The following is a 15,862-nucleotide window of genomic DNA, read 5'->3' on the forward strand; positions in this document are numbered from 1 at the left end:
TGCCAAAGAGAAAAGGAGCTTTAAGGTATAATTCCAATGTGCTGAGCTTACCCTAAGAGATTCTAATTTAACTGATCAAGGGTAAAGCTTAGGCATCACTATTTTTTAAAAGCTGATTCTAATGTCTACATGGGCTCAAGAACCACTCGGAGCCTAAGTGAGATTCCTGGAAGAGTAAACTCTCAATAAGTTCACACTAGTATTTCATAGTGTCATCAGGAAAATGTTTGGGCCAGACCCCCCTCAGAAATCTGTAGTTCGAATGGTCTCATGTGCCGATTCTTGTAAACAATATTTTCAAACCCAGTTCACTGAAGATGGAGGGGTGTCTGGGATGTGGGATGGTCAGGGGTAAAACCAGTAGACTTCTGGGCAAACCAGAAAATGCTTCCACCCTGCTGGTTCCTCAGAAAAACATGAGGCTGGTTTGATTCATAAGCCCTCATCACAAGAGAACTGTTGGCTGTCACTTTTGTGGCCTGCAATTAAATTACAAGCATCCTCTAGAGTAAGCTGCTGGGGTTCCCTTGTAGTCACCAGGGAGTCACTGGGCTCCTGGGCTCTTGGAGATGGCACTAAGTCTCACATGCAAAGAGTCATGCTGTGTGGCTGTGTGTGTCTGAGCCTGGTCAGGGAAGGAAGTGATGTAATATGAGGGCGGAGTTTGGGAAACAGGACTTCCTGGAAGCCTGAGCTGGCACACTCCCTGCTCAGAGCGAATGCACTGGGATTCTCCTTGGGAAACCACTTCAGTAGCAGACAAACATGTCTCATCCAGTGGACTGGTCAGAGCCCAGCTCCTTGGGGCTACAGGGTCATTCCCTTGCATACAGAGTAACAGGGTTACACTGGAGCATTTGGCAGAGCTGTTTGGACTGTCAGCAAATGGAATGCTTTGCAGAGCCCCTAAGGCTATATAGACAGTGGGCTGACTTGTGTTTTACAGGGAGGGAAACTGAGTTCCAAGAGCTGGTAGATAACTCACCCATGACAGAGCCAGGACCTCACTTTTCAAAAGGAGGCCCAGGCTGAGTCAGAACTTGCTGACCCTCAGAACCCCACTACCTCCTGTCCTACCTGCTGGAGCAGGCCTGACACAGGAGGGAAGGAAAAGAAGGGAATGGTCTCAAGGACAGGAAAGAGGGTAGTTCTTTCTACATACAAGTTGTGAGTTCCTGGTCCCTAGTGCGCAGGTGCAAGCCTTTGTCCTGCCTGTGCCCTTTACTTTCCTTTGTCACAGTAAGTGTCTAGCTGCTGTGCAGAGCTCCCCATGGTGCACCAAGACAGAAGCTCTCATTATCCCTGTGCCACAGATCCAGGGACTAAGCTGGAAAAAGTTGGATGGATTTCCCCAAGGTGACACAGCTGACTGGTGACAGGCCAATTCCGGATCCTGGCTTTTCTGAATCCAGGGAGTGATGGACCAGATGCTGACTGCCTCAGGCTTGTTCTGCTCTGACACTGGTAGCACATTTGTCCTCACCAAGGGTTGGCAGTTCTCGTTACCCCCACCCCAGACTCCCAGAAAGTCTGGCCTGATGTCCAGAGCATGCAGATGGAGATGTGCACTACTGTGTGTGAGTATGAAGCAGGGGTGTCCTGCTTTTCAAGGATGACTGAGGTTCTGTGGACAGAAGCGACTTGGAGGCATTTGGGGATATCTTTTGCTTCTCTCTTTGCTAGCAGTTTGAAGCTGTTTGTTTGGTTTTTGGTTTTTTTTTTTTTTTTTGCCTCCCATTGCCACATGGATGATTCATAGCCAATAATTGAGCTGCAAATGTCACAGAGGTTCCATTAGAAGTTGTCAAGGTCCATTTTCTGTGGACAGGGTAATTTATAGAGAAGAGGGCTGCTTGGCTCATGGTTTTGGAGACTGGGTAGAGCACCAGTTTTTCTTGGCATGCATGCAACAGAGAGGACCTGGGGACGGGGTATGGCCTTGCTTTATGACAACCTGCTCCTGTGCTAATGAGTCCAGTCCCAGGAGAGCAGCACTGACCCATTCCCAGGAACTCAATGCCTCCCAACATGGCCATAGTGGGAATTGAGATTCCAACAGTGAACACACTCAAACCACAGCAGGGACTGTTTCAGCGGCAACAAGGAGAGAGCAGGAGCTGTACCCCAAATCTTCTCACCCATGTCTCTGAGTCTCCCCAACCAGGTACCAGGGCAAGAAGCTCCTCCAAAGTTTCCTGTAGGTCTTTGCCCAAATTCTTGCTCCTCCTTAGAGTAATTTCCTGTTCAGCTTGCCATCTTCTCTATTTTCTCGGGGGGGGGGGGGAGACAGCCTTTCCTTTTTGCATTCTGAGCCCCTGATAGCCCCTGGCACATAGTTGATGCTCAGTAAATATCGGGTGAGTAAATGAATCCATAAGTGAATAGAAGAGCTGTTAACTCGCTTAGAGACCCTGTCTTCAACTAGCAAATTGTTGCTTCCCAGGGCTTCAGCCAGACTGAGTCAAACAGCAGTAAATTAATGTTTTCAATAATGAAGGGACTTCTAGCATGTCAATTTTAAAAAGATTTAGTGAAATTCATTCTTAATCCTTCAGCAGAATCATTTCAATAACAAATTATAACTCATTTCATGTTAAGGGATGGCTGCTTCAATTCCAGAAGCTCATGTACAAATGAGAACCACGCAGCTCATGTGACTAAGACAGAGGGGTGGGGGGTGAGAAATCTAAGGCTGCTGGGACAGGTCAGTCCACAGAAAGAGCAGCCGAGAGGGGACATCAGGAAGGGGGCTCAGGGTAGGATCACGTCGGTCAACCCACTGGCTGTGGGAGCTTTCCTGTGTCCTGTGTCCCGATGCCTGGGGAGGATCAGGACCTTGCAGGGAGGACAGACAGGAGGCTGGGGACACAAGCCTCACCAAGACACTCCAGGGGCAAAACTGGGTGCCTGTTCTTCACAAGAGGAGGAGAGGTCAGTGAAAAATTTCTACAAAGGTCCTTGGAATAAGCAGGCAGAGAACAGTGCAGTTACAAAGCCCCCAACTGTGGGTTTCCATGGAAACCCTTAAGGAAATGTAACTAGTGACACAGGCTAATCCCATGTGAGAGTTTCTTTCTGTTCTGTGTTGTTATAGTGAGAGCTAGTTCATAATCTGGAAATTACGAGAGGCACAACATGAAACATTTTTAAACAGTGCTAGGGATGGACATAGAGCCTCGAGCATGTCAGATGACTGCTCTGCACTGAGCCCCCAAACATTATTAATCATTTCTGATCCAGAAAGGAAATGCATAAATTAGAAACAAACTATAAACGGTGACCTATTCTTCTATACAGGGCTGATGATATGTCAGGCACCACTCTAACCCTTACTGTGTAATCTCTGCCAGTGCTCTCAGACAGCAGGTACTGTCACTGTCCTCTTCCCATAGCTGGAAAGGTAAGGCACAGATTTAGTCACCTGCCTTGGGAGTTTAAAATATGTTCCTCTGTCACTGGCCAGAAGCACAAAGGGTTGATGCTGAGACGTTTAAGAAACCAGAAGATCTCAAACAGTAAAATACTTGTTTCAAAAGAACTTCAAGATCACTGTGAAAGGAAATTTTAAAAACACGACCTTTTGTTCCTCTGCACTTTGTTTTGCTATCAGGCTCCCTAAGCACACCCTGGCCCTTATTTTAGGGCACATGGCTGGCTCTCACTGCTGGCCAGCAGTACCTGCAGGTCAGAGTGTGCCAAATTCAGTTCTGAGAAACAATCACTTAGAAACAGAGGTTTCACGCATCTCTCCAGGTCTCCCCACTTCCCCAGGGTGACCTGGAGATACCATGACTTCCCAGGCCAAGACCTCTGAGCTTGAGACCTACAGTGAATTGAATATGTATTATATAGCATCTATTCTAATTCCAGAAGCAGTGGATCGTGCAGTACCATGTTCTTTTTTGATATGAAACAAAAAAGAAAAAAATAAATTATATATTATTATATAATTTAAATTTAAATTATATATTACATATATAAAAAATTATATATACGGCAGCAGAATTATCCACACCAATCAGCAAAAATGGCTGCAGCACAGAGACGCCGGCCCTGCGATGCGAGGCCAAAACACACCACATCAGAGGCTGGCTGCAAAGCACCAGGCTTTGTTCTGCTGCCTGCCGCCCTAGAAGGTCAAGCCCATTGTCACTGCAAATGCCTGCGGGGAGCAATATGAAAAGTCATTGTCTCTCCTCTTTTCCCTCTTGCTATTTTTAGCTCTTGTTAGAGAGATCAATTTTAGTTAACTGCAGAGGAGGGTTTAAAATGGTGCTCAAGTTTCAAGTCTGTGTGTGTCTGCTAAATTTAGATCTTTTTTCCAAATCCTGCTCCATCCAGACGCACCATAGTGGAGCAATTTTGCTGGTGTTACGCTTGGTACACATTTCTTCCCTCAAATGGAAAACACATTTCATTAATTAATGTAACTTACAAGGAAGGAACATTTTCGATTCCGGGCTTTGATTCAGAGGTAGGTGGAAAAAAATCAGATTTTAAAATATAGATGAGCACCCATATTTTGGGGCATGTGGGATAAATATTCCACTAAGCCTCAGTTTTTGTTCAACAATTGCTGTACTATTGTGATCATAGGAAAGCACCCAAGTCCACAGGAATCTACCTTTCAAGCAAGCTCAGCCTCTACACCCCACTCCCTACCCAAGGGATTCAGGTTGTGTTCCTGGAACGAGATTCCTTGTTTCCCATTTCCTTTCTGAGAATTTTCCCCCGGAAAATATTTTAAGGTACTTTTCACCCAGCATATATTCTACAGTTAATCTTCAATCACCATGGAAAGGCAAAACAAAATATTTCCTTAATGCATAGGCAAAATGTGCACATGGTCAAATATTTGAAAAGATATACAAAAAAGAGATGAATAGCAGATTTTTCTACCTGAAATAAGTACTTTAAATAGGATCACTGTGGTCTGTGTGACCCCATAGCTGTCGCCTGAGCCAGGCCCATAACATTAGGAAATAAAAGACAATAGGCCCAAGCCGGGTGTGGTGGCTCACCGCTATAATCCCAGCACTTGGGAGGCTGTGGTGGGAGGATCCTTGAGAGTTTTGAGACCAGCCTGGGCTACAAAGTGAGCTCAAGGCCAGCCTGAACTGCATAGCAAGACCCTGTCTCAAAAAAGAAAAAAAAAAAAAAAAAAGACAACAGATCCTGTCCCCAAAGGGACCCTGACCTAAACCTGCACACACACAGCCCTCCCTGTGGCCTACGTCTTTGCCTCTTGTGAAGAAAGCCTTGTCTTGATGAGGGTAGAGTAACAGAGCAACTGTGTACCAGGGTGGTCAAAGAATACGCAAATGTTCACATTTCAAAAAATGCATTACCGTCCGAGATTATGTTGCCATAAAACCCTCAAAACCTCCCTGCTCACATTACCTACTCATCCCATCCTTCTCGCTGCTGTCTGAAGCAGTTCTGAAGGTCCTTTTTCCTGACAGTCTTTATAACTGTGATCAAAAAACACAGCTAATGCTGCTGCTGAGTGCCAGCCAGTAGAAGAGCAGCCTCTTAAGAACATAATTGTGGAGGGCTGGGGATATAGCTCAGCAGCATAAATGCCTGCCTGGCAAGTACAAGGTCCTGAGTTCAATTCCTGATACAAAAAAAAAAAAAAACATGACAATGTGTCTTCATCCACCTGTCTACCAGATCTGGCACTGTGCAAAACTTCTGGTTCTTACCAAAGTCAAAAAGGTTGTGAAAGGTCAATGTTTTGAATCAGTTCAGGTCACTCAGGCAGCCATGACAGTGCAAATAAAGACACTCAGGAAAGAGGACTTCAGAACTGCACCAGAGGATAACAGTATTCAGAGTATGTGTGGGGTGAGGGGTGAATGGGTTTGTGGCAATATGTCTTTTACTGAAATGCATTTGGTTATTTAAACACACACCATGCAATTCTGCTTTAAGAATGTGAGTCTGGTCCAGCGTGGTGGCGCACATGTGTAATCCCTTCCTGAGCCTGAGACAGTAGAATCGCTATAAGTTTGAGGCCAGCCTGCGCTACACAGTAAGACCTTGTCTCAGAAGAGGAATGTGAGTCTGGAAAGTGCAGCAGTCTGGCATGGAGACGTGTGTCAGTCAGGATGGAGGTGACGTTGGCTCCTAGGTACAGGAACCTTCCTGGAAAGCCCTGGTGCTGAGGACAATAGCACCTTGCACCTATTGGGCTGTGCTGTGCTTGCAAAGCCCCTCGCAGGGATCCTGTGGGTTCCTTAGCAGAACAGTGATAGAACTTATCCTGAGGGCATTCGAGGTTTAGGAAAATTTCTTCTCCCAATGGAAAACTTTTTTGCTAAGCATATGAACAGTGAGTCATATCTCTGCTTCAACACACACAGCTCAGAGTCACACTCCTCCCAGCACCCCCACACCTGCATTATGCTGGTTTTTAGTGACTGTAATCCTGTGGGTCAGTCCCTCAATTCAAGGACCCCTCTGTAAGCCAAAGGGGACATGCGGGAAGTCTCCTGGGCCCAGCAGCCATCGTACTTCTGAGCACTACAGCACTGTGGTCAGCAGAGTCCTCCTCTCCTGAAACAGGAAGCAGCAGAAGACACCCACACACCCTCCTACATTCCTGCACGCATTGGGACATTGTCACCAACCAGTTCCCACCCACCCGAGAAGAGAGACAGGGCTTCAGCTTCTCTTGAAAGTTGGCCAAGCCTCCAATAGATCAAGTGGCCTGCAGGGGAGTTTCCTTCTCAGCCAGTGTGAGAGGAATTTTCCTGTGCTCACTTGGAATTTGTGCAGTGCAGATGGATGGAAAGCCATGATCCATGCCGTTTGGATGGTGATGAGTTTTGTTGCAGCCTCCTTCCTTTGCACAGGGGAAAGGACGGAGGAAATGGCACAAACAGATGGGCACTGTCCTTTAAAGGAATGCTGACCCACTGTCACTGCACCAAGGCAGATCCTGTGCCACCCTTGTGAATAAGACCTGGCTGGCTCCACATCCCCAACTAAGCTAACTTGGGCCCTTTTCGGGGTGGCAGTATTGACGTCAGCTCCCCAGGTGAAGGAATTAACTGAAGCCCAAAGGGAAAAAGGGGCCAAAAAAGAAAAATTCAATCCAGCAAGACCAAAGTCATTTCTTCTCATTTTGTAGGCTCTCAGCAGCTGTTAGGCTTTAGTGGATCTTGATAGTAAGAAAGTTTCCAAAAATAGAACAATGAAATGTCAGCATTAATAGGATCACGGCAATAAAATACCTCTACTCCTAAGGAAGCAGACCGTGTTCCCGTGATGGGGACAGGGCTTTGCACAGTGAGGAGTCCTCTCTCACCCTGACAGTTGTCTCTCCCCAACCTGGTGGGAAAGGGACCAGCCACTTCTGAAGTAGAGACATGGCCTTAGACAGCCTTCTGTAACTGTGATAAAGCACCTGAGAGGAGGAAAGGCTTGTTTTGCCTCATAGTTTCTGTCCGTGGCTGGCTGGCTAGCTGGCTGGCTCCATGCTTTTGAGGTAGTTCCCTTGCCACCAGAAAGGGGAGGCAGAAACATCATGGCGGAAGGGCGTGGCATGGTAGAAAATAGCTCTTAACCTCATGGCAGCCAGGAAGCAGAAGAGGTAGCAAGAACCAGAGAGGAAGGGGCAAGGACAAGAAAAAGCCCCAAAGAGCATCCACCTATGAGCCTTTCCCTTCCATCAGTCTGTACTGCCTACACCCGCATCACCTCTCAGGAACACTATCCAATTATAATGCTGTTAAGGGATTGGTCCAGTGATGAAGCTAAAGACTTCCTGATCCAATCATCTCGAAGCAGTGCTACCTCTCAACACTGCTACACAGTGGACCGGACCTTGTTCCCTAAGTGACAGATTGCTTTCATCCCATGTCCTGTACCCCATTCTCCACCATCTGAGACCCTGTTAGACACTTCTCACTTCCTGAAAAAACCTTGCCAAAGAGTCTGCTTTGAAACCCCTTCTGTTTGTCAACCCCATGTTCCTTGCTTTTCAGGAGAGAAGTATGAGCTCCACGCAGGGACCGAGTCCACCCCAAGCGTCGTGGTACACGTGTGTGACAGTGACATCGAGGAAGAGGAAGAGCCAAAGACTTCCCCAAAACCAAAAATCATCCAGACTCGGCGTCCCGGGCTGCCACCCTCTGTGTCCAACTGAATTGACCGCTCCACCTTGATGAGAATATCTGTCTCCTCTTTATCATGCTCCCCCACCCCATTGTTCGTCAGAAAAATTAATTGCCTTTAAATCCCTGGGTATTTGGTTGAGATTCCTTCCTTGAAATCAAGCCTCTCAGACAAAAGGGCTAGGCAAAGGTGATATGGCTCCTGATCATATCATACCCATGACGTATAACCCGCCATCTAGAAAGTCCTAGGGGAAGAAAAAGAGTAGTATTTTCTTATTAAACAGTGAGCACAGCCAACATCTTCATTCTTGCGTGTTGATCCAAGCCAGAGACATCAGTAACAAATAGCACCAGTGTTGTTTGTGAGTTGTTTCAGTCCCTGTCCTGATATGGGCACTGTAGTGTTTTTTTTTTTTTCTTTTGGGTTTTCCTGGCCACTTAAATAGGACCATACGTAAACTTGACTTTGACTGCATGAGATTTCCCTCTCTGGTCTCACTCAGTCCTCTGCATCCCGACATTCCCAGGACATGCATGATCACCAGCATTTATTTTCATGATTTGAGGATATTGTAACTCACGAATTGTCAGCATCCAGCCATGTCCTCACTAGACTAAGAATTTTATCGGTAGCACCCAGTTCAACAAGTCTGGGCAGAGTCACAATTTTGAGTCAGTACTTCATAGCTCTGTCAAAATTCTCGGAGGCAAAGCTGAGCTTGGCCCCAAAGATACCCCCCTCATATCTACAACACCTCTTCCATGCAGTACTGCCCACCTCTCTGGGGAGGCTTGTCCAGGGTGATAGAGACCGATTTCAGACAAACCTGTTTATTATCCAAGTCTTGCAGTGTCTGAACGATTGTTTTTTTCCTCTTTGTATATTTGTACAAATGTTTCAGCTGTGCTTTTACTATCTGGATGTTTTTTATTTAGAGATTCTCCAACCATTAGCTGCTTTAAAACATACTATGTGCATTGCTTATGAATGCATTCATATACTAATGCAGATAATCTGATAATATTACACGCCATTATGGATAACGCTGAATCTTAAAAAGGACACGAAAGCATCTCATGCTGATAGATGAGTGGCTAGCCAACATCTTTGCTACTAAGACCACTGTTTTTAAATAAAGATGCATCAGCTGTAGATAATTCGGATGGAGCTCAGTCTCCAGTACGAAGCAGCAGCCGAGCTATGAAAGTGGGTAAAGACGGCAGGCATCTGCCGATCCTACTCGTGCAAGGCCCACGTGCCCGAAAACGTTGTTTGTTTGCGTTACATGTGGTTTTTCTATTCTCTAGCCCAAAGTGCATTACAGAAGATACACCTATAGGACCATCACCTTCCGCTCCATCTACACAGTTAAGGAATTCCCTTAGATGCAAATGCTGGCCATCCTGGAGTGGGGAAGCACTTTCTGTACCTAAGCCTCGGCCACACAGGCAAGAACAATAACAAAGCCAACGGCGGAAGGATTGTTGTGGTTTTGACTAAGGTGTATGTTAGTTTCATCAGAAACTTCAAGCTTCTGATCACTCAGAAAATAAAGTCCGTTCTACTGTGAATATAGCAATATAGTACTGCACACAGTACAGGTGAAACTGAAGAGGGCGTTAGTTCTAAGATCCTGAGTTTCCATAGGGGGAAATGACTCCTTTCAAAAATAAAATCTGAGGAGTGGATAAATGAATCTTTTGTAGTGGAGGGTTAGAATTTGGGTGGACAGAGTAGACTTAGTAATGGAGAACGAGTGCCCCCTGGTGGAGAAATGCGGGACTAAGCTTTTCAGAGGAATAAAAATTTAAAGTCAGGCAAGCGGTCCCACTGTCTCATGGGAGACCTTGGCTTTTTAAGCTATCCCGTATTCCCAGGATGCATATAAGAGAGTGTTTGGAAATGACTTTTAAATGTCACAAATAAGTCATATCATAAATTGCCAGCAACTTAGAAAAAGCTGAAGTGACCATCCCGTGTCATTGTGCAAACCCAGTGGCGTCTGTGACCGTGGTGGTTAACCTTAGTAACCTGCACTGCCACGTATCCCCGTCCATCTGCCTGTCCCAGATCAAGCAGAGCTGGGCTCCAGGGAGGCGGAGGAGCGGCAGGAAAGGGCAAGGCTCCTTGCCGTGCCTCAATGGGACCTCTTCGCACTGTAAAAGTCACAATCGATCGCCTCAGCGTTTCTGTGCTGCACACGATGTAACTTCTTTAGCACCATTGTAAGTTTGAAAACTTTTCATATAGAGGGGAGAGGGAAGATTCCCGCCAACTGATCATTTGTGCACGTGTACAGCTCAAAGAGCTTAGATTTCAAATATATCTGGTGAATGACTTTGGTCCTGGTCTCCTTTCTGTGCTGTGTGTCTGGGTTGAATGTCTGAGCGGCAGTTGCCAAGGAGCATGGCTCAGCCTACACTCATAAGGAGGGTTCAGCATGTAGGATCAGCCCCTCCAGGCTGTTCCTGAAACGAGCATTGAGGGAATTCAGGCTGCAGGGTCTCTTGGCGGAGAGGAACCGAGCCTGGAGGGGTAAGATGAGAAGCTCACTGATGAGGGAATCAGAGTGATACGGGGGATATAACTCCCAACCTCTATGTGTCTGGTACGAGTTCAAGTTCTCTAAAATTGAAGAATGAATTTTAGGAACAATGGAGGTTAAGAGTAGTATATATTTATTGAGAGAAAGAAAGCTTCTGTCTGAAGAGAGAGAGAAGGGGTCCCAAGTGGGTTGCCAAAGACTGTCTTTTCTAGAAACTTTTATAGAGCAAAAGCATGAGGTGAGACTGGTCCAAGATGGGAAAACCATGGGAACTTGCAAAGTGGGCATAAGGGGGACAGAACTACGGTCAACAAGTAGGTTTAATTGCTCAGGTAAGATTGATTAAGTAGGGAACGAATGGGGGAGCCAGTCACATAGCAAATTCATAGATTTGTCCCTATGGGTTGGGATGGTGACTCCTGGCTTCCTCAGGGTGACAGAGACCTATTTAGAATATCAGTCCTTAGGATGAGGGTGCATTTGTTTGATCTTTTGTCTTGAGGTCACAGCAAGAGGTGTCTGTCTCCTCCAGTTGCAGGATACCTGGGCTTCTGCACTGGCTCCTTTGAGGACCCGGCCCTGCCTGCCTATAATGTTTCTATCTAACTCAGTGGCCTGTAATAGGAGAACCACGTTCATTGCCCTGGTTCAGCATTTCAAGGGTCCTACGAACATCCTGAACATCTCCCCCATGCTGTTCTTAGTTAAAAACACTCCCGTTGACCTTCAGGAGAAACATTTATGAGACAGGACAGGAAAAGCGCTATTGCAATCTAAAAGAAGACACATTAGACTTTATCTAAAGAGCATCTCCATCAAATGAGACCTTCAAGAGAATGAAGAGGAAAATCTGGGGCTGGGAGAAGGCAGTTGAGATCCAAGTAGCTGTGAAAGCACTACAATCAAAAGGAGACTTTTCTCTTTTAAAACAACAATCAACATACCTAACATGATGCTTGATGAAACACTCAACCCATAGCCATTTCAAACACACATAGCATCATTTCTTGTCAGACAAAAGCAAATTAAAGCTCAAAGACATATCCAGCTCTCAGAAACATAAGTACAATTAAGTCCCCAACTTATGAATAAGTTTCATTCTGGAAAAATTGTTCATGAGTCAGATTTGTCTGTATCTGACTAAGTAAATCTTATACGGTACAGCTGTGAAAGTTTGAATGTTGTTCATAAGTGGGGGACTTCCTGAACAAGGAAAGATTGAATGGCAGAGGTCCAGACGGGAGAGGAGGGGACACTGCCTCTGCCACCTGGAACACTCTTCTGTGTCCCCAAGGAGGAAGGAGCCTGTCTGGGAGTTGGTCTTTCCTGGGGCTTGTGCTCACATCTATCCAGATACTCATACAGCAGTGTCCCTAGCAGGAACCCCAAATGTCCTCCCGCAGTGGCGTATGGAACTGTGTACAAGTCACTTGCACAAAGGAAGCTGGCAGAGCCACAGAACACAAACTCCTGGTACAGATGAGAGCAGGCATAAGTCTCAAACTAGCCATGATAGAACACATAATGAATAACTCCACAGAGGGAGCTGAGGAATGTCCCTAAGCCTGTGGCACCCCGCCCCACTCCATGTGCCCCAGCTCAGTCAGGGCCCTCCTCAAGGTAACCGCTGTCACAATTCCTAGCAATACAGGTCACCTTATCTCCCTGATCCAGATCTTCACCAAGGTCATAATGACCTGGAAAGGGACACATATGGAATCCATTCAGGACATTGTGGCAGCCGCAGCCATGCAATCAAGATACTCACGAAACTGCTGCAGCAAGTGGGAAGGATGCTGGTGTGAGTGTGTTTGCAGCCCAGGGGAAGATTCTGAGGGAGACTCATCACAATGTGTCTTTTACTGGAAAGTCATTTATAGCATCTTCTGATCACACCTGGTACATCCTTGAAATTTTCCAAAATCAGAACTTGATGCTGAACTTCCGGCGCTGGGTGGTCTCTTGCTTTTGGATGAAGCGCGTTTACCTCTAAGCAGAGCGCCCCCCCCCAGTGCTCTCTGTGTGCCAGGAAGGTCCCAGTGTCTCCTTGTCTCCTTCTACTGAGTGCCAGTCTGACCCCTGTTCACTCATACAAATCACAGTTAGCTACATTTCAAATGGGCTTTGCGGGCTTTAGTCTGGCTTTGCCAAAATACGATTGTAAGTGCCCTCAAGTTGGTCAAACATCTGAATTTCAGTTTCCTCTCCCATAACTCAGGACCAAGGGTGTCTTCAGGCCAGTACTGGAACGTATCAGGTACCCAGCACATGACCCAGGACACACTATGTGTCCATAGCACTAGGGCTGGTTCTGAGCCCACCCTGCCTCTGGGGTAGTGGCTCTGGACTCCATTTGAGAAGCCACTTTGTTTTGTTGGAATTCCTTCCAGATGCTGAAGCAATTCTTCATTGATCTCCAGTGTCTAGAAGCCCCATGTCACTGTAAATCTTGATTCTTATCAGCAGGCAGTGGTGTGCTGGGGGCTTCCACAACTCTGTCTCTGGTGAGCGCCCTGGTCTTGGGTATATGTTGTGATTGAAGGAGGCAGGAGAGAAAATCCCTAACTGTAGCTGCCAGAGCAGCACTGTGCACACTCACAGGGGCCAAGAGGAACTTCAGACTGCACCCGCTGCAGTCCAGCCTCCAGGCCTGCAGAGCCCCTAGCAGAGAGGAACATCACCATGTCTGAGTCCACACCACACCTGGCCCCTCCGCTGTGCTGCCCTCTGCTGTCAGGACTGGGAATGAGCACCACAAAGTGGAAACTGATTCCTGCAACCACCTCCCCCTGTTCAGAGCCTGGTTGGAGGACAAGTGTGTCAGGGCCCTGACCACTGTGGGGCCACTAGTGCCAGAGGCCCTTGCTAGCAACACAATTAGCATCAACAGTGCCTGAGGAAACCACATCACACAATAGAGGCCATCTGTCCCATTGGAGGGACAGTGCACAGTGAGGAGCCCACACCCTGGCTGTCTATACCACACCCACAATGGCTAGAATGTCCCCAGTTTGTGGCCCACAATGGATATCTGTGACTCAGCATGGGTACACACAGTGTCCAAAGTTATTGGCCATAAGCAAAGAAGCTACAGGGAAACCACATTACGGAAATAAAACCAACAATGCATAACAAAATGACACCCCAAGAAACAGCTTTAGGAGCAAGTTGTTTATGTAGAAGGTCACCCCTAAGAGTTTGAGATACATGAAACATCAGATGCAAAAACTCAATTTAGGAACACAAGAAATAGAAAAGAACAGGGATATGATGCAGGCAGAGGATCATAATAACACTAGCACTAGATCCCAAGAAATTGATACTGATCAAATGGCAGTAAATAACAAAAGAACTTTTAAAGTCTCAAGGAAATAAAAGAAATCACAGACAAACCATTAAAAAATTAGGGAGACAATACAGGATATGAATGTGAAATTCAGCAAAGAGAGATCTTGAAAGAGAACCAAACAAATCTTGGAAATGAAGAGCTCAATAAGTCAAATAAAGAATATGGATGGTTCTCCACTTGTCCCACTGTGAAGGTTAACTGATGATGTCAGCTTAGTAAGAAACACCCAACTAAATTGACTAAGCATAGTTCTGGGTGTGAAGACCCAGCCTAGGGTGGCCTGCCACCACAATGGTGTAAAAGAGAATGAAGAAGGAGGCTGCAGAAGAAAACAAATTATGGTGATGATCATAGCAGAAATCCATAAAACTGACACTACAAAAAGAACAGATGGCTCTAAAAGCTGGTTCTTTAAAAGGATAAATAAGACAAATAAACCCTCCTCCAAATATACCAAGAGAAAAGAAAAGAGCCGTACTGACGCAATTTGAAATGAAAAAGGTTGGATCACAATAGACATAATTAGGACTGTAAGAAGATGTTTCAAAACTTTATGTTGCAATAAATTAGAGAGTCCAAAAGAAAAGGCCAAATTTGCATATGAAGAACAGGATTGGAGGAAAGGGTGAAGAGCAGACACCAGGAGGGGGAGTAAAAATGATCTAATGAAACTCACTCGGATTTCTGGAAAGATAAAATCAACAAACTTTAGCTACACTAACCAGGAAGAAAGAGAAGACCCAGATAAAATCAGAGATGAAAGAGGAGACCATGCAAATACAACGAATTGTAGGGGTTAAGATGAAAAACTATATGCTAACAAACTGGGAAGCCCAAAAATGACAAATTTCTGGACCCGTGTGCTCTACCAAAATTGAATCCTGAGACATTAAAAGCCTGACTAGATCAATCACAAGTGCTCAGATTGAATCAGTAACAAGAGAGTAACAGAGAAAAATCCAGGACCAATGACAACGACTGAATTTCACCAAAATTTTGAAGAACTAATGTAAATTCTTAAACTATTCCAAGAAATCGAAGGGATGGAGGATTTCCAAACTCATTCTCTAAAGCTAGTATTACTCTGTTACCAAAACCAACAAGGACACAACAATTTAAAAAAACAAACTAGAGACCCTGACAGAGATGTAAAAATTCTCAACAAATATTTAGCAAATCAGATCAACAGCACATCAGAAAGGTCATTCGCCGGGTTCAACTTGGCTTCCTCCCAGGGACGCAAGGATATTTCAACACGTGTTGCTGTTTAGATCTTAAATGTTTCCTCAAAGGCCAACAGCTACAGGCAGCCTGTGATGCCAGCTTGTGACACCATGGGAGGTGCTGGAAACCCTAAGAGGCTGGGCTATAGGAAGGAAGTGAAGTCACTGGGGTGTGGTCTTGGCAGGAAGGAAGGAAGGACCCAGCCCACCCTGCCCCTCACTTCCCAGTTAAAAACAAGTGATTATCTCAACAGATGGCAAAAAAGCATCTGATAAAATTCAACATCCCTGCATGATAAAAAGTCATGAAGAAATTAGGTGTATGTGGATCATACCTCAAAATAATAAAGATTATATGACAAAATCACAACCAAAATCATGCTGAATGGGAAAATTTGAAAGTGTTTCCTCTAAGATCAAAAACAAGACAAGGGTGTCCACTCTCACCACTCTTATTCAATATAGTGCTTGAAGTTTTAGCCAGACCGATTAGGTTAGAGAAATAAATGACACACATACAGGAAAGGAGGAAGCCAAGTTATCAATGTTAATAGATAAGATGATTCTATATAGGAAAATCTAAAGTCTGCACCAAAAGATGAGTAGAACTGATGGATGAAT

At 45.6% G+C, this 15,862-nt stretch overlaps 1 protein-coding gene and 1 long non-coding RNA gene across 9 annotated transcripts in view; one reads left to right on the forward strand and one right to left on the reverse strand.

The window, feature by feature from the left end:
• Rcan2 (regulator of calcineurin 2) overlaps nucleotides 1-10,462 on the forward strand; it is a 151,940-nt gene extending 141,478 nt beyond the window's left edge. For all 7 annotated transcript variants that reach the window (XM_013156799.3, XM_003473827.5, XM_013156798.3 and 4 more), the window contains one exon: nucleotides 7,992-10,462. In XM_013156799.3, coding sequence (XP_013012253.1) covers nucleotides 7,992-8,152 — 161 coding nt within the window. In that variant the 3' untranslated portion in view covers nucleotides 8,153-10,462. The remainder of the gene's footprint in view (nucleotides 1-7,991) is intronic.
• LOC134473675 (uncharacterized) overlaps nucleotides 1-15,862 on the reverse strand; it is a 69,417-nt gene that overhangs the window by 22,652 nt on the left and 30,903 nt on the right. The window lies entirely within an intron of this gene.

This window comes from Cavia porcellus, unplaced genomic scaffold (assembly GCF_034190915.1).
Source record: "Cavia porcellus strain 051 isolate PalLab524CR breed Dunkin Hartley unplaced genomic scaffold, mCavPor4.1 scaffold_28, whole genome shotgun sequence".
Taxonomy (NCBI): Eukaryota; Metazoa; Chordata; class Mammalia; order Rodentia; family Caviidae; genus Cavia; species Cavia porcellus.